Below are 21606 nucleotides of genomic sequence, written 5' to 3'. Positions count from 1 at the left end.
TTTCAGAAGTGCTTTTACGATATACGAAGTAAATATGTGAAAGAGTTTGTCTCAATTTGTGAAATAGTACTTCTGAAAAGTGATTATTGAGGTATCCAAAAACCCCCTTAGTTACATATGTGGCTTGTGTACGAGATAATGTCATACACTAGTTATGGACAAACCCAAAGAGCACCAAATGTCTTCCTTAAGATTTTTTTTTTTTTTTTTAGTGTAATGCTGTAAGTTTAAACTCTCCATAAAGGATATATTACCTCCAGTGCTTAATATAAAAGTTAGTTTGATATTTAATTTGGTCTTAAATATGAGATCCTAATTCGTTTTATCTCTCATATTTATCTATTTTTTCTAAGATAGTCCTTCTAGTAGTTACATACATCAAGTGGTAGTTTTAGCTAATAATATACATGATTAACAAGGGTATTTTAGGAAAGACAATATCTATTTGTTACAAATAATTAACTTTAATTTACTGAAATTAATTAACTAGTAATTATATTAAGAATCAGATATAGTAATATATACGTGAGCATTGGGGGGGAAGTCCACAAAAATTTCATACTATTGTCATATGTATGCAAGCTCGAATTATAGATATCTTTATTTTAAGGGATGTTTAGATTAACTTTTTAGAAGTAATTTTACAGTGTTTGAAGTATACATGCAAAAAAAAATTTTATTTCTACTTACATAAAAATACTTAGTTATTTCTTGGGTTTAAGAGACATGCACACAACTCTGATGAGTGTTTAGATAAAACCAAATCATGGTTTGGAGAATAACTTCTGAAGAATAGATTTTGGAGAGAATAAATTTTATGAAGAATAGATTTTGTGAAAAAGTGATTCCGAGAAGTGAGAGTGTCTAGATAGTTGTTATCAGAAGCACTTTTTATATATGCAAATTACTAAAAAAGACATAAATTAATATGATAATTACATAAAAGATAGATTTTATGATATATTTTAATTTGAAGGAATAAAATGGTTAATAATATATTTTTTACCAACATAATTAATAATACATAAGATAATATAATTAATGAATAATTAATATGTGTATATATATTTATAAAATATAAGATTAATATGTTTATAAAAAATTAATTGAGAGATGTTAAAGTTATATTATTGTTGAGATCTACTCTGACAGGCATAATCATACTTTCCAATTTGAGCCAAAAACAGAATGGATTCACTTCTCCTGAAACCATGGTTTTGGATTCCAAGACCATAGTTTTGGCCCAAAAGATGGTTTTAGATTATGACATCAAAACTAATGCTGTTTGGGTGACATTCCACCCAAACCATGATTTTGCCTTCAAAACCATGATTTTGAAAGTCACCCAAACATGCCCGAAATATTTCTACCGAAATATTTCTACTTCCCGCTCAAGTCAATATATTTCCCTTAAAAAAAAAATCCTTGTGTCATTTCCCAAAAGCGTATTGCCAATTGTAACATGGACCCATTTAATTAAGAAATTGGATCATTCTTCAATTTTAATCCTTACCGTGCACGGTACTATTCACTCGTCAGTGTACCCCCGTCATTATTGCATGCAATAATAATGCATGTGCAGGGCAATAATGTACATATGGAACCCATATGATCGGTCACCATCAGGATAAATGCTGAAGACGTACTGAAATTTTAAAACCCCATCAGAGCTGGGACCACCACTGACGTGGAAATGCACAAATTTTCTTTGCCTTTTTTTTCTTTTTGCGAATAAAGGAAATGCACAACATCAATAATGGGTTGTTATACATCAAAAATTGCCAAATAACTGAAGTAAACAAACATATCCTACTTGCTACTCAAATTTGTCCACTCCCGTGCTAAAATAGACATCGTTATCGTAGATGAACCCTCTTCACTCAGAGTTTTAGCAGCAGCGTCTTTAAACACTTGAATTTTTCTTCGAAGTTCTCTGCCTTCATCATCTTCCATTAATATTTTCACAACTCTTGCAACTTCCTCTCTCGTTACAATACCATTCTTATTCCCGTCACCTTTCGGCCTCAATGCAACCTTAAATTGCTCAGTTAGCATCAAGGAATTCATCCTCTGCTCTGCAAATAATGGCCACACGACCATTGGTTTGCCATAGACGATAGCCTCGAGCGTTGAGTTCCAACCACAATGAGTCAAGAATCCACCGGTAGATTTATGTCTCAGAACTTCAATTTGTGGGGCCCAGGATGGGACCACAAAGCCTTGACCTTTGGTTCTCTCTAGAAACCCTTTGGGCAAGAAGTGGAGGGGCTCCTCCTTTTGTGCACTCAAATAAGCCGAATTGGCCACTCCACTGGGAGCCCTCAAGACCCACAAAAACTTGTGGCCACTCATCTCTAACCCAAAGGCCAACTCATCAAGCTGCTCTTGTGATAATGTTCCACCACTCCCAAAAGAGATGTATAGAACTGAGTTTCGTGGCTGATTTTCCAGCCATGTTAAACACTCTGAATTAGATTCATTTATGTTTGTCGATCTTGTCTGTATAATAGGCCCCACAGCATAAACCAAGGGCCAGTTTTTATTACTTTCTTGTAGAGTTGTTAGTACCTCTCGTTCCAGATCTACGAAGCTGTTCACTAAGATTCCATCTAGCAAAGAAACTTTTTTGCATCCATGAAGGACTGTTTTATAAGCTTCACTCGATCTTTCTTGAAATGGTTCTGGGAGATCCTTGCCTTGAAAGCTTATGCAACCTACAGAAATTTTTAGATCGATGTCAATGCAATCTTCAATTCAACATAAATTTAAGTGACTTCGTATGTTATTAAAAAACAAAAAAAAATTGGCAACCTGGAAGTTTCAAGGGTTGTGACAAATCTCGGAACCCAGTAGGAACCATCTCGTGATCTTCATCAAGCTCTGGAAAATGGAGCAAGAAAGACAGAAAAGTTGTTGGTGAAGGAAAGAAAACATAGGATTTGAGTTTGAGTTCTTTTGCCAAGTCTATTGCATCTGTTGAGAACATATCAACAACCATAGCAACAAGACGATGAGTTGGAGAACCGAAAGAGCTCAAAGCATGACGGAGTGATGGAAGAGAGAGTGTGACAGTGCGATAAATTTGTGTTACTGGGTCTTCAGCTTTGATGTCTTCCAAGTTGATATGTGGAAGAATAGTGAAGTCTATGTTTGGTGGGAGAGATTCCAAGATGGAATTCATAGTTGGAGAAGGAGGGCCAAGCGTGGGGATGAAGAAGGCGATGTGGAAGTGAAGGTGACGAACGACAAGTTGTTTTGAGAGCTCGATAAGCGGAAGGAGGTGGCTGAAGCCTGGAGCTGGAACCATGGCAATGCAAGGCTTCTTTTTCTCCATGGGAGAGTGATGTAACTTGGGATCTTGGGGAAATTGGCAAATAGACCACACTTTTCGTAATGATGGATGCATTTCTATTGATGGCTTTTTATAGGCTTTTTTTTTTTTTAGTTTTTTATCTTTCTTTTTGTTCACATGTTTAAATAGAAAAGAATCATTTTTTCTCTTTGTATGTTAATATAGTTGATGATGCATTTCGAGCTTTCACCGACAAAAAATCTAAAGTGGAGGGAAAGCAGAAATATATATGATGGAGATTTCTCTGAAATTTGAGTGTACACATATATACAATTTTTGGTCCCTCGAGTTTGGATAAATTTTGCTTTTAGCCCATAGAGTGTCAGAGCATAGATTTTGGTCTCTTAAGGGACAAAATAATCTAATTTTTATTAAATTATAGGAATTAATACTTTAAGTAGAAAGAAAATTAAAGGATCAAAATTTATAGTTTGAAACTTAAAAAACCAAAACCAAAATGAGGACAAACTTAAAGGATCAAAATTTGTATTAAGCCTAATATTTTTCACACTTCATAATTTTAAAATGCTTCGGAATTGCATATGATGCTATATTGATGTTAACTTGCCCTTAATTTGTCGCTTTGGAGTTACTCTAAAAATTAACCGAATTAATGCAATATAGTGCAAAACTCGGGTCGTTTCACTTTGAGGAGCCGAAAACGAAATTAAACCCTAGTAAATAAATGCAAGTAACCTAAACTATAAAAAAAGATTTTGATTTTGAAGAATTGCTAACTAAATGCCTTGAATTAAACTTAAATTAAAATATTTTTTTTGTTATTTTTATATAAAAAATGATTGAAATAAATGAAGATGAAAGAAATGAAAATGAGACACACAAGTAACAATGATAATAATCAATCCTCCAATTCAACAACGCAGGCAATCCTCACTCCAAAAGATACGGGAGTTAAAACAATGAATTAAGAATTATAATCAAGCTTTTAATCCAACAACCGAGCCACCTCGAATTGTCACAAAATATTTTCCCAAAATCCTAATTTACTAACTGCAACCAGAATAGTAAAATAGAATTAAGGATGCTAAAAACCAATGCTTAATTAAAATTCTCAAATCCAAAATAATAGAATTAAAGCTAGCAAAAGACAATATGATCCAAGATTCCAAGCCACCTCAGAAAATCACAATATATTAACTCCAAAATCAATACAAATGTCATAACCACAACATCATAATTGAAATCAAAACTATAAACAACTCAATATCAAATGCTAAACAATAATCCAGCCACAAAAATCTTCACAGATAATCAGATTTAACAATACAAAATTTTCTAATAGTCAGAATAACTATCCTAAGACCTAAGAATTGTTAAACAATTATTAAACAAGAAATTAAAGCAACTAAAACTCCCCTTTGATGATCCAAACTCCTGTCATTATTATTGAATTAGAGGATTAATGAAGCTAGCCACGGACTGCCATAAAAAATACTGCCATATTCAATACTCTGTTACAAGGTTCCATGGAGGATACTGTTCACGCTTAATCCTTCACGCTGCTGTCTCTCTGTTTCTTTTTCTCAGCGCCGTCCAGCTCGTGTGTGTCGCGTTCTGCCGTCAGCCCGTGTTGTCTGTGTGTATCCGCTCGTGGGTTTGTGAATAATAGGTTTAGTGGGGTCTTGTTCACGCCGCCCGCGTCTTCTCCCTCAGCGCCGCTTCACCCAGCTTCCCCTGAAGAAGAAGATTCAATTATTAGATATTAGGTTGGGGGGCAAAACGTTGCGTTTTGCTCCCCTTTTATTATTATATTTTTTTAAAATTTATTTTTCTTTTATTTTTTTTAATATTTTTTTCATTTTTTTAATTTTCATTTTTATTTTTAAATCTTCTAAAAACCTGCAAACAAAATTAAAAAATAAGGTAGCATTAATTGTCCTCAAAAAATCAATTACTCACAATTAAACCAAAATATAACAATTTTGCCCCCTATAAAATAATAATTCAAAATAAAATAAATTAAATCAATTAATAATCAATTAAGGCTAAAAAGACTAATTAAGTTGACAAAACCCATATAAAAGATATCAAAATATATAAAAATAATTGAGTTTGTCATATATGCATGAGAAGGTAAGACAAAAATAAAAATAAATATGTATATAAATAAATAAGATTCCTACATGTGCATGGAATGTGTTTAGCCATCGAGAAAATGACATGAGCAAGATATGTTGGAAATTCAATTATTTACGATAATGTTTCTTATCTTCCACAAATGAGAATAGCCACACCATACATTATATACTACCTACTGTCCTTAATGCAAGCATGATGTTGTAAGTTCGAATCTTCGGTTAAAAAATACAGTGGAAAAAAATACAGTGGAAGCATGAGTTATATAGATGTCTTTATTTTAAACTTACAAGGAAAAACACACTTGCGATGTGGGCTTAAGGGAGACAAAGATGGTAAAAATTTCTGGCTGCCACTCAAATTTTTTCGAACTCAATTTCTGTCAATATATATTTCCCTTAAAAAAAGTCCTTGTGTGTCATTTCCCAAAAGTGCATTACCAATTACATCAGCGACCCATTTAATAATATTATGAAATTGGATCATCGGCCTTCAATTTTAATCCTTACAGGTCACAGTAGTGTTCATTCGTCATTGTCCTCCTTGCATTATTTATTGCAATAATTAATGCATTTACAGTGCAATAATGTACGGAACCTTTATGATCAGCCATCGAGATATATATTACAGGAAGATGTCCTGAAATTTTAAAACCCCATCAGAGCTCGGACCACCACTGTACTGACGTGGAACTGCACAAACTAACTTGGTTTTTTTTTTTTTTTAATTTTATTAACGGCAGCAAAATGATCATTAAAAATTGCAAAATAACTGAACTAAACATATTCTACTTGCTACTCAAATTTGTCCATTCTTGTGCTAAAGTAGACATTGTTCTTGCACATGAACCATCTTCACTTAGGGCTTTAGCAGCAGAATCTTTAAATACTTGAATTCTTCTTCGAAGTTCTCTGCCTTCATCATCTTCCATTACTATTTTCACAACTCTGGCAGCTTCCTCTCTCATTACAATCCCATTCTTATTCTCGTCACCTTTTGGCCTCACTGCAACCTTAAATTGCTCAGTTAGCATCACTGCGTTCATCCTCTGCTCTGCAAATAATGGCCAAACAATCATTGGCTTGCCATAGACCATAGCCTCAAGTGTTGAGTTCCAACCACAATGAGTCAAGAACCCACCAGTAGATTCGTGTTTCAGAACTTCAATCTGTGGGGCCCATGATGGGACCACAAACCCTTGGCCATTGGTTTTCTCTAAAAATCCCTTGGGCAAGTAACTGAGGGGATCATCCCTTTGTGCACTCAAATAACCCGAATTGGCCACTCCACTTGGAGCCCTCAAGACCCACAAGAACTTGTGGCCACTCATCTCCAGCCCCCAGGCTAGCTCGTCAAGCTGGTCCTTCGACAAAGTTCCACCACTCCCGAAAGAGATATAGAGAACTGAGTTTCGTGGCTGATGGCCCAACCATGTTAAACACTCTGAATTAGACTCATTTATGTTTGTCATTCTTGTCTGTATAATGGGCCCCACATGATAAACCAAAGGGTGGTTTTGATTACTTTCTTGTAGAGCTGTTACAACCCCTTGTTCCAAATCTACGAAGCTGTTCACTAAGATCCCATCTAGTAAACAGTATTTTTTGCATGCATGAAGGATTGTTTTGTAAGCTCCACTGGATCTTTCTTGAACTGGATCCATAAGATCCCTTCCTTGGAAGCTTATGCAACCTGCAGAAATTTAGATGTTAACACAATACCCAATTCAACTTGAAATACTTCGCCCCGAATTAAAAAAGATGTCTTTTGGTGTGAGAATTCAGCATATATTTATTTTGGAACCTGGAAGTTTCAAGGGTTGTGACAAGTCTCGGAAGCCAGTAGGAACCATCTCGTGATCCTCATCAAGCTCTGGAAAATGGAGGCAGAAACACAGTAAAGTTGTTGAACAAGGAAATAAAAGATATGACTTGACCTTGAGTTCTTTTGCTATGTCTATTGCTTCCATTGAGAAGTAATCAACAACCATAGCCACGAGGTGATGAGTTGCAGAATAGAATGAACTCAAAGCATGACGAAGAGATGGAAGAGAGAGTGTGACAGTGTTGTAAATTTGTGTTTCTGTGTCTTGAGCTTTGAGGTCTTCCGTGTTGATTTGTGGAAGAATAGTAAAGTCTATTTGTGGTGGGATAGATTCGAAGATGGAAATCGTAGCTGGAGAAGGAGGGCCAAGTGTAGGGATGAAGAAGGTGATGTGGAAGTGAGGTTGATGAACGGCGAGTCGTTTTGAGAACTCAATAAGTGGAAGGAGATGGCTAAAGCCTGGAGCAGGAACCATGGCTATGCAAGAGCTCTTTCTCTCCATTGGAAGAGTGATAGCTTGGGAGCTTTGGAAACTGGAAACTAGAACACACTTTTCTAAGTGATGGAATATGGAGTTCTTTTGATGCGTTTTTATAAGATCTTTTTAGCTAAATTTTTTGTATATAGAAATATGGATGATGCAGATTCAAAGTTTTACCGACCAAGCAGTGAGAGATAAAATATGAGACCCACATAAATTATTCATTAGATGTGTCATACTCATAAGTCTCTTTCGTTCACTTTGCACACTTTGCATGTGTTCCTTATAAATGATACTTCTCGGATCCTTAATATAATACATAATTAATTAATTTTGATAGATTAAGGATGTTAATTAAATTAGTTAATATGATTTTTTTCCCCTAAAATACCCTAAAAATTTTCCTAGTTTCCTTTCTATCTATTTTACTTGATTATTGTTAAGGAAATATTAAGAAAATTAATTTATAAAAAATTGATAAATATATGAAGTAAGTCTTACATATAGGACCAACATCAACTCTTCAATCAAGTCCTATAAGAACCAGAGGAGTATTACAATTCATTCATTTCTATAATTCTTTTCATGCACTGCAATATGTATTGAACCTTTTTAGCTTGCCCCCATAGGGGAAAAAAATGCCACCCCAACTTATGACACTAATTTTAGTTTTTAAGATTTAAGTAATATTAGGAACAAATTATTTTATGATAATTGAGACTTATCATGTAAGTAACTGGCGGAGAAGAAATTTATCCGAAATATAATTTATTAGGATAAAAAATATGAAGTGATAACAAACAGTATTAATGGCAAAAATGAGATAATAATTATATTGAAAAAAGTAAAAAATAAACGATATTGGAAAAAAAAAAAAAACGTTTTGGAAGGAAAAAAGAAGGAAAAGAAAACCTGAAGAGTTTTAAAAAAATAACAGAAAGAATGAAAATGATAAGCCAACAAGAGTTGGTCCAGTTGATAAGAAATTGACTTATAACTCACAAGGCCATGAGTTTCAATTCTGTTGCTGATGTGAGGACCTTGTTTGTAGACAATCTGTAAATATTTCTGTAAGCGTTGTATGAGCGTGAAGGCATATTCTGGCCCAAAAAACTCCTTGAGATCCAACTTGTCTAAATTTTATTCATGTCTTACCAAAAAATAAATGACCAAAAAAAAAATCAAAAGGCGTAGTTTAGAGCTTACTTATCCAACGTCTTTTCAATTTCCACGGCAGTACACTGGCCTTTTCGGTATTCAAATCTAGCCTTAGTCACTATACTCCCTTCATCAATACTCCCTCTGGTTTTTAATGTTAATTCTATGGCTTCATTTTCGTGCTTGTTATGCTTCGTTTTGTTAATTTCCTGTCAAGTATTAGAATATGAGAAAAGTGCGTTACATCTGTATGGGTCGGAAAGGAAAGTCCAGTAAATCGATTCCTATATCATTTAGGAACTCTTATGTTCTTCATTAACATATACGAATATAAAACTGTTATATATATTGTGATAGCTTGGACACGAACAAGAGATCAGGAAGATCAAAGATGTTGATTAGATGGGTATTTTGCCTCGTCAATATATATATTCCACGGTTTATTTCTGAGTATGTTTCTCTCTCTCTCTCTCTCTCTCTCTGATTTTTTTGAAAGCTATAAGAATTTGAGTTCGATCGTCCAATGAGAATGTATGAGGTATGGTTTTCTTTTATTATCATTTATTTATTCATTTTATCTGTGTGGAAATATTCTAGAATTAAATAATTAATGTTATATTTTATTAACGTTAATTCTAGCATATTTCCATAATCTGTTCCTTAAATTGATGTCTCTGCATTGTTAGCTTGCCAATTTTCATATGGAATTGAGTCCTCACATAGTCCGAAGAGTCATCAAATAAAGAAAAGGAACACATTTTGTAGGATTTGAATATATAGATACACAAAATTATTCTGTAGAAAACCTATTAGGATAAGATAACTCACTGATGAAGGAAAAACTAATGTTACTCAAATCTTTTTCATTCAAACGCTAAGTTAGAAAGCATCCTCGTAGAAGTTCCTTCTTCACTAGTGGCTTTAGCAGCAGTTTCTTTAAACACTCGAATTCTTGTTTGAAGTTCTCTGCCTTCTTCACCTTCCATTACAATCCTCACAACCCTAGCAACTTCCTCTCTCATTACAATCCCATTCTTATAATTCTCATCACCTTTCGGCCTCACTGCAACCTTAAACTGCTCAACTAACATAACTGCATTCATTCTCTGCTCTGCAAATAGTGGCCACGCAATCATTGGCTTGCCATAGACCATAGCCTCAAGTATGGAGTTCCAACCACAATGTGTCAAGAACCCACCAGTTGATTCATGGCTCAAAACTTCGATTTGTGGGGCCCATGATGGGACCACAAAGCCTTGACCCTTGGTTCTCTCTAGAAACCCTTTTGGCAAGTAGTCAAATGGGTTCTCCTTTTGTGCACTCAAATAAGCTGAACTAGGAGATGCACTTGGAGCCCTCAAGACCCATAAGAACTTGTGGCCACTCATCTGTAATCCTAAGGCTAGCTCATGAAGTTGGTCATGTGAAAGTGTTCCGCCGCTACCAAAAGAGACATATAGAACTGAGTTTTGTGGCTGATTTCCCAACCAAGTTAAACATTCTAAGTTCGACTTGTTTATAATAGTTGAGGTTGTCTGCAAAATGGGTCCTACTGGATGGAGAAAAGGGTATTTATTATTGCTTTCCTGCAAAGCTTCTATTGCCTCTCGTTCTAGATCTTGGAAGCTATTCACTATGATACCATCTGCAAAACGGAGTCGTTTGCTTGCATGAAGGAATGTTTTGTAGGAGTCACTCGATCTTTCTTGAACCGGGCGTGGAAGATCCTTGCCTTGAAAAGGCACACAACCTACAAGATTTTTTTTTTCTTTTCTGAATTAGAGGATGGGCACTAACGTACAGTCTGAGATTAATTGAACCTATAACCTCAGTTTTCATGTCATTAGACTATAAAATTAGACTATAAAATCATTAGTCATTTTTATACAAGTTGAGATAAAAACTCTCACAAACTTATTTTGATCATCATAAAACACTTTTAAAAAACCACTACAAATACCCCTTTACACTAATTCCCAATCCCAATATAAGTTCACTTTTTGAAATTTCTTTTAATTTATATGGCCAACATAATGACGCAAGTTGTTTACTTTTTCATAGAAAAAATAACAAAAATGATTACCATATGAAACTAAATTTATCACTGTTAAATACATATTACTTAACATACGATCACTATCTATGTGATTTTATGTTTTGAAATTTGTTGAACAATCAAGTCATGGCTAATACCATTGAATTATAAAGACAAATTACATATATACACACATTTTATTTGCCTTGGCACGTCAAGGTCAAAAGGTAACCAAAGCATACAAGAAACAAAGAATATCTTTCAAAATGTTACCAGAGCGTTAAAAAAGGGACACACAGACACAAACACAAAGTTATCTCTTTTTTTAAAAAATAATATATAAATTCATTACATCCATATCTAAATTGGTTCAGATAAAAGTTTTGCGACCTGGAAGTTTCAGAGGTTGTGATAACTCTCGAAAACCTGTGGAAACCGTCTCGTGATCCTCATCAAGCTCTGGAAGACGCAGGAAGAAAGATAGCGAAGTAACAGATGAAGAATGAAAAACATATGACTTGATGTTGAGTTCCTTTGCTATTTCTAACGCATCTACTGAGAACAAATCAGCAACCATTGCAACAAGATGATGAGTTCGAGAACTAATAAATGAGCTTAACTCACGACGAAGAGAAGGAAGAGAGAGAGTCACAGTGAGATGCATTTGAGTTACTGGGTCGTTATTATTAGCTTTGAAGTCTTCCATATTGATATGTGGGAGAATAATGAATTCTATTTGTGGTAAAAAGAGAGATTGGAAGATGGAATGTGCAGCAGGAGAGGGAGGGCCAAGTGTGGGGATGAAGAAGGTGATGTGGAAGTGAGGGTAGAAAACGACGAGTCGTTTTGAGAACTCGATGAGTGGTTGGAGAAGGCTAAAGCCTGGAGATGGAACCATGGCTATGCAAGGGTTCTTTTTCTCCATGGAAGATTGTTGATGGCTTTGTTACTACTAAACGACGCTTTTCCTGAAGATGGACGGACTTGGATGGATCACTCTGAGTTGTCCCCCCCCCCCCTTTGGGTATATGTATACATATATACACACACATTTCAATGAACACATAAAAAGCTGAAGTCGAAAAAGAAGATAAGAATGCTTTCTATCTTGCTGCTGTTGCTTTTCACCCACTGAAATTTGACGAGCTATTGGCAAAAACTATGAGATGAGTAAATATATATATATATATAATATAAAATGAAAAAACTATCAGCATGAACCGATCGATTCCCAAAGCCGGCGCCAATTGTAACTTAGCTTGTACGGTCCGCAATATATTGCACATTTTTTTCTTATGGGTATATATACACACATATTGCAATGTACACATAAAGAGCCGAAGTCCAAAAAGATAAGAATGCTTTCTATATTTCCGCCGTTTTTCACCCACTGAAAATGGATACGAACTACTGACAAAAAAAATCAGCTAAAATAAAATAAAATAAAAAATTGCGGACCACAGCTTGGGATTTAAAACTATCAGCATGAGCCGATCGTTTCCTAAAGCAGCCGCCAAGGGTAACTTGTGTGGTAAGCGATATGTTGCATTCTTTTTATAATAAGCAAAATCGTATTAACAGCTAAAAGATAAGGTACATAATTATAGTATTTTAGCTGAAGAAGAAAAAGGCAAAAAATAGAGAAAAATACATCATCATGCAGTGCAAAAACTTCAAATCATGACAAAAGACTGAGTAGAATCAACGGCAATGATTCCATTTGCTCTAAAAGAATTTCTTGACAAAAAGTTTTCTTCCTTTTTTTCAAATTAAAGGGGAGACACTAACAATATAAAATTACAAGCGAAATAGAACTTACAATCTCCCATTTTTAAGAGCTTTCGTGCCATCATATACTTACAAATCGCCTACCAACTAGGTATTCACAATAACAATTAGATTCGAACTCACTATTTTATAGGTTATGAATTAACTCATTACTAACTGAACCAATTCTTGTTGGCTCCTATGTGAGAAAGTAATTATAAAGTATTGAGCTTACAATACATGGGGCTTGGAAATATTTCATAATGGAGGCCTGATGGGATATGGAGTAATAATTAATTAAAATTTTTAGTTATTTCAGTTATTTAGTATCAATTGTTACTTGCATTTAATTTTGAAATTCTAGAATGGTTTGTTATTAATTTCTAGGGTTAGCTTGATGCCTATAAATAGCAACTCAGAGCATATTTACTTTATAGACTTTTGATTATGAATTGAATAATATTGAATATTGAGTTTTTCCCTTTTCCCTCTATTTGTCTAGTTTCCCTCTCCTATCTTGTTATCCTCTCTCCTCTAGTCTCTCTCCTCTCCTTCTCTTTCTCTCTTTTCTCTCTTTCCCTTTTTATTTCCTGCATCAATTAGCATCAAAGCCTGGTTCCCACTATTAATGTAATGGGCCAGAATACTGGGCCCTAGGCCCAATTTGTGTTACTTAACAGCATCTAGTTACACTACAAAAAAAAAAACAGCAAATTAGTGATGAAATTTTTGTACGTAGTCAAAATTAACGATGGACTAGTGACGAAATTTAGTTAGTGATGAAATTTTTTTAATCACTAATTCCATCATCACTAATTATTTAGTGATGAAATTCAAAATTAGTGACAAAAATTTTTGTCCCTAATCCATCGTCATTTAGTGACGGATATCTAATGAAAATCTTATCACAAAATAGTACTGGATTTGTATGAAAATTTCATCACAAATTAGGGATGAAATTTTCGTCACTAGTCCGTTGCTAAAATTTTTTTTATTCTGTAAATTTAAAATACCATGTGGCAACCATCACCTCATCACCTCCTCTCTCTCCCACGCCACCACATTATCCCCTTGTCTATATCTAGGGGCGTTCAAGGCCGGCCCGTCCCGATTGGCCCGTTCCGGTTCTGGTCTTATTGGGACGGGACGGATTGTCCCGTCCTAATAAGACCGGAACCCGTCCCGGTCCTGTCTTGGTTCCTTTTTTTTTTTTAATTTTTTTAATTTTTATCCTATTTATATAATATTATTTTTTTCATATTTTTTTAAGATTTGAAACTATTGTATGGAACTATGGAACTATGGATATATTTCTTTAGAGTTTTTATATTTGTTAATGATTTGAGATTATTGATGATTAGAATTTTTATCAAGTTTTTATTGTGTTAAAAGCTTTTGTTTAGAGTTTTTAATGACTATTATATGTAATATTTTGAGCTTTTATTTAAGAGTGGCCAAACAAATAAAAAAGAAAATAAAAAGATGTTTTTATAAGGTTTAAGTCCAAAAAAATATAATTAAAAAAATCAGATTTATTAAAAAATTTAAAAAAATAAAAAATATTCGGGAAGTCCCCGATCCCGTCCCGTTCCGTCCCGTCCCGACCGGGACCGGGACAACCCCGGGACGGGCTGGGACACGGGACAGATTTTCTGTCCCATTACTGTTCATCGGGACGAAACTGGGATGGGAATGTCCCGGTCCCGATTCGTCCCGTGAACAGCTCTATCCATATCATTGCCATGTGTTCGTGACCACCACCTCACCACGTCCTCTCTCTCTCATGCCACCACATCATCCCCTTGTACACGTCATCACCATATGTCCATTATTATAAGCTATCATGTTGTCACCTTGTCCATGTCATTGCCATGTCACAAATTGAGCCAATTTGTGAAGGAGTGGTGATTCGAGCCCAAAACCTCTTGTGCATGTGCTGAAGCCTTTGCTAGTTAAGTTTAAGCAAAAATAAATATATATAATATTTCTGATGACAAATAAATACATATAATAAATATTATATATAAATTAAATATATTATTTTTATTTCAATTTAATTTTTGTATTTTATTAAAAATAACTAATTATTAATATTTTTATTCAAATATTTAATAAAATAATAAGTATATTATTTTTTTAGTTTTATTTATAATACTTGTATTTTTATATTTTGGTATGTTTTTGAAAAATTATCATATATGATATTTTTATTTTAATAATAAATATTAAAAAATAATTTTTCTATCAATATATATATTAAAACTCTTCCACCAAGCCACTTTTAAAAAAGGCTTACTCTGGGCTCCTCACTTAAATTACTGTTCACAAGCCATCATAAATTATGTATGGCTTGCATTTAGGATTCTCGGGCTTCGTGCTATGTGGCTCAATTAAGTGGCTGCGTGCAACTTTATTTTAATAGGCTTAGAAATCTGGTCATAAAAGACATTAAGAACATTTTTAAAAGGCATAAAACTAGAAATATTAATTTTTAAGGCTGCTGAAAATTATTTTTTAAATTATAGATAAGTTTCTCTTAAAAACAAAATCTTAACACCATCTTTTCTTATTCGCTATAATCTTATAAAATTTTTATTTTGAAACTTTCTTTTCTTTATTTTAAATACAAGACAAGAATTATGGTTACAGATAAGATATTTTCTCTTCTTCTTATCTTTTTAAAACATTTATATTAATAAAAATCAAAAAATTATTTTTTGAAGGTTGTTGAAGATTATTTTTTAAATTATTCCATATCCTTTGAAGTTTCTTTTAAGAACAAAAACTCAGCAGAAACTTTTATTATTCAACATAAACTTGTAAAATTTTTACTTTGTAACTTTCTTTTCTTTATTTTAAATACATGACAAGAATTATTGTTGAAAACTAGATATTTCTCTTTCTTACCTTTTCTAAATATACAGTAATGAAAGACTGGAAAAATTATTTTTTTATAAGGTTGTTTTTTTACCAGCATTTTTTATAATGTTGTTGAAGATTATTTTTCAAATTATTTCATATCTTTTAAAAACCAAAACTTAGCACCATCTTTTATTATTCACTATAATCTTATAAAAATTTTAATTTGTAACTTTTTAATTTTAAATATTGAGAAAATAGAGAAAATATTGGAAAAATTATTCTATTAAGTTGTTGAAGATTATTTTTTTAATTATTTCATATCCTTATAAGTTTTTCTTAAAAACAAAATCTTAGCACAATAATTTATTATTCCCTATCATCTTATGAAATTTTTATAATTAACTTTTCAGAATATTGTTAATATAAGTTATAAAATTCAAGTGTAATAACATTTAAAAAAAAAATACACAACACCCAAAATAAGGAACGGAGGTGGAGAGGAGAGGAGAGATTGTAAGAACATAAATAAAAAAGGTTCGCTTAGACTAAAGCCCTTTTCAAGTTTTCGAGTGTTTTCAGCGGGAAGCCAAGCAGATGGGAGATGAGAAGGACACAAGAGGGCGAAGCAGCATTCAGAGTCGCAGTGATGCAGAACTGTAGAAGGCTGAATTGCAGGTGCAGAGACATGCAAATGGAGAAGAGGCCAACAACTCTAGAGGCAAGAGAGAATCTATTTCCGTTTTGGGTCGGTCCCTAGAGAGACAATTCCATTCAAATTCAAAATTCAAACTCATTTGACTGAGCAAATGTCTTCCCTCCTTCAAGCATCAAACCCAAAAGAAAGATTGCAGAACGTTGTGATCAAATTTCTCTGCCCCACATTCTCATCTCTCTAATCCAAGGGTTTTCAAATTTTGAATACCCTATGGCGCGTTCCATCTCAGGTTTTTGAAGCCTCTAACCCCCTCCTCTGCCATCGAATCTCACACAGGCAAGTGGGAAAAGTTATGTTCTTCATTTTTGTCTTTGTTTCAGATTTCCTTTTGGTTGCTTTTATAACCGTATCTTTCATCTGGGTTGAAGGTGGATGATTTTGGTCTTCTTATTTTGTTAGATGATTCTAGTCTTGGTTTTAATGGTTTGGTGAGGACCCGAGTGGGGAGTTGGCTTTATCAGTTTTAGAAATGAATGGGCAAATAGCTATCATGCGAGGAGGCGCAGGTGGGGAGCAACCGACGAGGCAGAGAAAGAAGGCACCTTTAAAGCTAGATAAGTCCTTGTATCAAGTTTTCTTTGACTACCTTTCTCCCTCATTACAATCAATATTCTATCCTGAATGCTAATAAAATGGATTTTTTGAGTTTAACCAAGAATGCACGCTCCAAAGCATGTTTTCTTATTGTTTCTTCAAATTTTTTGTTCTTCAATTTTGGATTCTATTCTGGGCAACTTTTCTTATGGGAGTAATTCATTGGTGGTGAGTCTGGATACTTATGTTTCCAATTTGAGTTATATGCTTCTTGACCAAAAAAAAAAATTTGAGTTATATGCTTCTCCCTCCTCTACTTTGTGAAAAAGCAAATCATTAATAATATGTACAGTATTAGTATGATATGGATGGTTCAACTTTTATTAAAAATCTCTTCGTCCCATTCATCATTAATGATCATTCCTGCAATTTATTCACTTTTAAAAGACATCATTTTTTTAAAAATTATAATCATAAGTTTGAGTCATTTGACTCATTTCTTCATATTGTAAAATCAATTCTATATACTAAGCAATTGGTGGAAATTTTCTTGAGTGAAATATACTTTGTTTCAGGCTAATGCTTATGTAAAGGTAAAGGGAGCAATTGCTTGAAATTTTCCAACACAGGCAAATGAAGGTAGCAATGTCATGTTTCTCAATCAAATCTTGCTTTAGTTTGGTGGCAATATGTTTGGAATCTGCTCAGCCCTTCAATCTATGGTAAAATGCTTCTTCTTTACCAACCTTTTTATTTCATTACATTCTGAGTTTTTTACAATATATATTTTTCTGTACATATTCTATCACATTTTATTTAATTATTTAATTAGTTAAATCATTCATCTGGGAATCCCAGATTTGCTGATATATAGGAACTATACTTTAGTTTCATTAATTGAAGCTTAATATTATTATGTATCTTTGAAGACTTTTTAATGTATGGGTTAAGGGTTATATATTGTTGTATGTATTTTTACATGTCTTTCATCAATAAAATTTGTCTTCAATTTATGGCTTATGTCAAGGTGGAGGCAACAATTCTAGAAATTTTTTTACATAGACAAATAAAGGCAGCAAAGCACAGCTAAATTGAACATTAATTTTCTTGCTTATAAATTGAGCATTCTGATATCTTTGACTTGTCATTTCAGAGCTTCAAGTTCATGTTGTAGAGATGTTCACAAAGTAATGAGTTTTTTTAACCTCCATGTCTCTGACTCCTATTGGGACTAGATTTTTACTCGACCACTGATGCATATGACAACATGTGCATGATTTGTTTTGACTTGGATGCAGTTGACCCTCCGTCATTTCAACAAGAATGCAAATGGTTTATTTGACCATAACTAAATCTTTCTATATGAAAGAACTCCTATAACAGATAACCTTTCATCTTGCTGGTCACTTTTTTGGTTGCTCTTCTGCTTTCAAAGGATTAGTTTTATGGTTTTCTTAGATTTTCAAAGTTGTAATGTAGAGTGTACCTTCTCACTTGCTTCACTCTTTGGGGTATGCTAAAATTGACTAAGGAGGATGTAAAGGAAACTAATGTGCAGGGTAGGAAAATGTTGCAATATCATCATCGTTTGCTTGAAGTTAAATCGTAGGTTCAAATATGCTTTCTACTGATTGTACTTTATGCCTCTTGTCTTTTAATTTTGTTTAACATTAATTTCATATTTAATATATGAATGTTTTTGAGTCTTCACTCAAAAAAATAAATGAATGTACTGAACATTTAATTTACTTGCATATACTCCTTTTTTTATTATAACTCTTGAATCTTGAATATACTACATTTGTAGATAGTGATTTTTAATTTAACTATTGAGCATTTAAAACATGTTCTCATTGCATTTTCCTTTTATGTTGGTTTTTTCCCTTCTTTCATTTGTTTCATGGTTGTCATTGTCATCTTTCACATAATGTTAAAACTTCTTTTCTCCTTGAGAATCTTGTGTCCTTAATGCATGCATGGTCTGTAAAGGAACATCTGAAATACTTACAGACAAAATTGTGCGTGTTTTTGCTGTGCATAGTCCTGCAAGAACAAATGAAAGCAAAAGGCATGGAAGATGTATGGCGAGAAGAGTTGATAGAGGACATTGAGCAAAAGATTGGGATTCAAGGAAATGGAAAATGCAAGAAAGAAAGTGGAACTTGCTTACCAAACATCAATTTTTCCAAGACATTCTGAAATAACTTTTCCCAGCATCATTTTCCGCGGCTAATATCCAAGCAACTTATTCTCTAGACTATTGGTCATTCTGTGAAAAGCTTTGTTAATTTATTTTGCGTGTGTTTGCAGCTGTTTGGATTATTAAGAACATATGAGAATATGGTTTGGATTACTTAAAATCACATTGTGCTTGCCACATGTTAGTCAACTGATAAATAATCTGGTCCGAAAAAGTCAGTGAATATGAGGTTTAGTGTACAATGAATTTGAGATGAGAAAGGAATCATAATCTCTCTGGTTTACTCTATTTCTTCTTCAAATCCCAATTATGGACTCACTAACGCTGTGTATGACTTTGTTATTCTTGTACTACCTTATTACATGAATTAGTGCCCATGATTATGTTGTATTTTGAAAGATATGGTTGAGCATTTTAGTTTTTCTGATTGGAAATACTGTATGTTGAGACAAGATTATGTGATTTTTTTTTTCCCAAATATTTTCAATTTCAACTCATTTTGTTATGTGAGATTTTTCTTGGCCGTTGTGCTTGTGATATGAGAGTATAATGTCTAACCTCACCAGTATGCTTTTCAACATAGGTCCAAATGTCCCATCTTCAGTAGCCATTAGAGTAATGATCGGGGATGGTATAATTCGACATAAAACATTAAAGCAAGATTATTCCGTTTTCTGTCCTTGTAGGAACTGTGGTTTCTATTTGATGATATACATTTTTTTGAAGTTGATGAGTATTTAAGGTCAAATTGAAATTGTTAGTTGAACTATTTACGTTGATGTGAATTTCTGGCTGACTGAGGCTAATACTTGAATATACTTGTGTTGTTAGTTTGATTTGGGTTCTCTTCTCTAAATCTTCATTATTGTGGAGAAGTACAGGTAACAAGGGCCTTTCACTTATGCAGTTATTTTCACTAGGAGTATTTGCGCTGGTGATTTGGTCCATTCTGACATCTATTCTTGATTCATTCGTTAATTGTATTATGTAGGAACGAGCCTTAGTATTTTCAAAATGAAAATGGGGGAAGATGGATTTAAATGCTCCTTGATATCTATTCATGAAATGACCTTGATTCTAAGACTATAATAAATATTGTTTACAATGAGATTTTAAGAATTTACATAATTCATGAAACTTCAACATGGCAAAAAAAATGAAACTTCGATGTGAAATGTGTGCTCTCATTATAATTTTAATATTTGTTTGTATACCAAATTAGAGATGTAAAAAAAAATTTCAATTCGTGAGATTCTTCAATTAATTTTAATAAAAAATAACAAATTTTCAATTATAATCTCCTCGCGCATCGCGCGGGGTAACATATGCTAGTTTTTATAGTGACGAAATAGCAACTTTCATCACGAATCTTGTGACAAAATGTTTTGTGGTAGAAGTTAGTGATGGATTAGTCATGAAAATAATGATGGAACAATTCCATCACTAATTTTCACCCCCAATCCTTTTACAACAGAATTAGTGCTAGATTAGTAATGAAATTTAGTGACGAAATAAAGTTTTGTCACTAATCTGTCGCTAATTTAGTGATGGAATTTTATTTGGTCACTAAATTAGTGACAAAATTTTTCCATCACTAAATTTCATCACTAATTTTAGTGATGAAATTTGACATAGATCGGTGATGGAATAAAATTCTGTCGCTATTTATTCCATCACTAAATTTTATCACTAATCCCTTGTTTTTTTTGTAGTGTAACTCGGTTGAGTTATAAAACCAGAACTATTGTGCATTTTAATATGAGTCTTTCATCATAATAATAAGTTAATCAGTTCTCTTTGAACACATCTTTCTCCTAAATTTATATTCGTGCATGGTATCAAAGCCAGGCTCTGATACGACCTAGGAGGAGATTCTTCAGCCACGCCTTAGCACTTTCCTTCAATGAAAATAGAAATAATCAAAGGTATATTACATCATTAAATACTCCATTGATCTTAAAAGTCAGGTGCAACTGTAAAAATTCTCTTATGTGCTCAAAAGGATCCTTTGTTTTTTTGCCTTCAAATTGAAGCGTTTGTATCAGCATGATAACAGTTGGATTAATCTTAAAATGAGTAGTAGGAATCGAAGGTAGTGTGATGCTTGACTAAAGCACATCAACTGAAGGCACACTACAAAAAAAACATATGATTAGCGGCAGAATTCAGTAACAATTTTTATTTAGCAACGGAATCGTATTAGCGAGGGAATTTGTTTAGTCACTAATTCTTCTGTCATTAATTGGATTATTGACGGACTAGTGACGGACTTTTTTTGTTGCTAATCTAATTTTTAAAAAAATTAAAATGCCACATGGCGCCTCCATCAGTTGCCATCTCACCTCTGCCTATCACATGTTGCCACCTTGCATGTTGCCTTGCGCGCGGCTTTGCCAGTTGAGCTGTAATAAACTTTCTGATTTATTATGCAAAATTATATATATATATATATAATATTCTCTTACACAAGCAATTATATATACACATATATGTTATTAAAAACTAAAAATAAATTATAAGATAATTTTAATCACAACTATGTTTGTGACAAAATAATTTTTAAATATTTGTCTTACTATTT

At 33.3% G+C, this 21606-nt stretch overlaps 3 protein-coding genes and 1 long non-coding RNA gene across 4 annotated transcripts; 1 reads left to right on the top strand and 3 right to left on the bottom strand.

Annotated features, from left to right (window-relative positions):
* Positions 1-1806: 1806 nt before the first annotated feature.
* LOC114743237 (UDP-glycosyltransferase 72B1-like) lies at positions 1807-3374 on the bottom strand. The gene is made up of 2 exons (XM_028931431.1): positions 2812-3374; positions 1807-2714 (listed from the first exon to the last, which is right to left on the bottom strand). The coding sequence occupies exons 1-2, from the start codon at positions 3332-3334 to the stop codon at positions 1810-1812; spliced, it is 1428 nt and encodes a 475-aa protein (XP_028787264.1). The 5' UTR covers positions 3335-3374; the 3' UTR covers positions 1807-1809.
* A 2818-nt stretch (positions 3375-6192) lies between these two features.
* On the bottom strand, positions 6193-7794 carry LOC114743236 (hydroquinone glucosyltransferase). The gene is made up of 2 exons (XM_028931430.1): positions 7253-7794; positions 6193-7141 (listed from the first exon to the last, which is right to left on the bottom strand). Exons 1-2 carry the CDS (start codon positions 7773-7775, stop codon positions 6237-6239), a joined length of 1428 nt encoding a protein of 475 aa, XP_028787263.1. The 5' UTR covers positions 7776-7794; the 3' UTR covers positions 6193-6236.
* A 1858-nt stretch (positions 7795-9652) lies between these two features.
* LOC114743238 (UDP-glycosyltransferase 72B1-like) lies at positions 9653-11898 on the bottom strand. Its single transcript, XM_028931432.1, has 2 exons — positions 11338-11898; positions 9653-10662 (listed from the first exon to the last, which is right to left on the bottom strand). The coding sequence occupies exons 1-2, from the start codon at positions 11870-11872 to the stop codon at positions 9776-9778; spliced, it is 1422 nt and encodes a 473-aa protein (XP_028787265.1). The 5' UTR covers positions 11873-11898; the 3' UTR covers positions 9653-9775.
* A 5088-nt stretch (positions 11899-16986) lies between these two features.
* On the top strand, positions 16987-19222 carry LOC114743306 (uncharacterized). Its single transcript, XR_003739993.1, has 2 exons — positions 16987-17547; positions 18867-19222. It is a non-coding gene; the product is annotated as an uncharacterized LOC114743306 (long non-coding RNA).
* Positions 19223-21606: the final 2384 nt, after the last annotated feature.

This window comes from Neltuma alba, unplaced genomic scaffold, assembly GCF_004799145.2.
Source record: "Neltuma alba isolate B1F8T4 unplaced genomic scaffold, ASM479914v2 tig00003988_pilon, whole genome shotgun sequence".
In the NCBI taxonomy this organism is placed as follows: Eukaryota; Viridiplantae; Streptophyta; class Magnoliopsida; order Fabales; family Fabaceae; genus Neltuma; species Neltuma alba.
The sequence above is the reverse complement of the archived record's forward strand: the minus strand, read 5'-3'. Positions and strand labels throughout refer to the sequence as shown.

What these genes read in the sequence shown, in the direction of transcription:
- LOC114743236 (XM_028931430.1), bottom strand. Translation starts at nt 7,775, where the DNA reads ATGGAGAGAAAGAGCTCTTGCATAGCCATGGTTCCTGCTCCAGGCTTT. An exon ending in ACAACCCTTGAAACTTCCAG is followed by an intron (nt 7,142 to 7,252) that starts GTTCCAAAATAA and finishes AAATTTCTGCAG; the next exon opens with GTTGCATAAGCTTCCAAGGA.
- LOC114743237 (XM_028931431.1), bottom strand. Translation starts at nt 3,334, where the DNA reads ATGGAGAAAAAGAAGCCTTGCATTGCCATGGTTCCAGCTCCAGGCTTC. An exon ending in ACAACCCTTGAAACTTCCAG is followed by an intron (nt 2,715 to 2,811) that starts GTTGCCAATTTT and finishes AAATTTCTGTAG; the next exon opens with GTTGCATAAGCTTTCAAGGC.
- LOC114743238 (XM_028931432.1), bottom strand. Translation starts at nt 11,872, where the DNA reads ATGGAGAAAAAGAACCCTTGCATAGCCATGGTTCCATCTCCAGGCTTT. An exon ending in ACAACCTCTGAAACTTCCAG is followed by an intron (nt 10,663 to 11,337) that starts GTCGCAAAACTT and finishes AAAATCTTGTAG; the next exon opens with GTTGTGTGCCTTTTCAAGGC.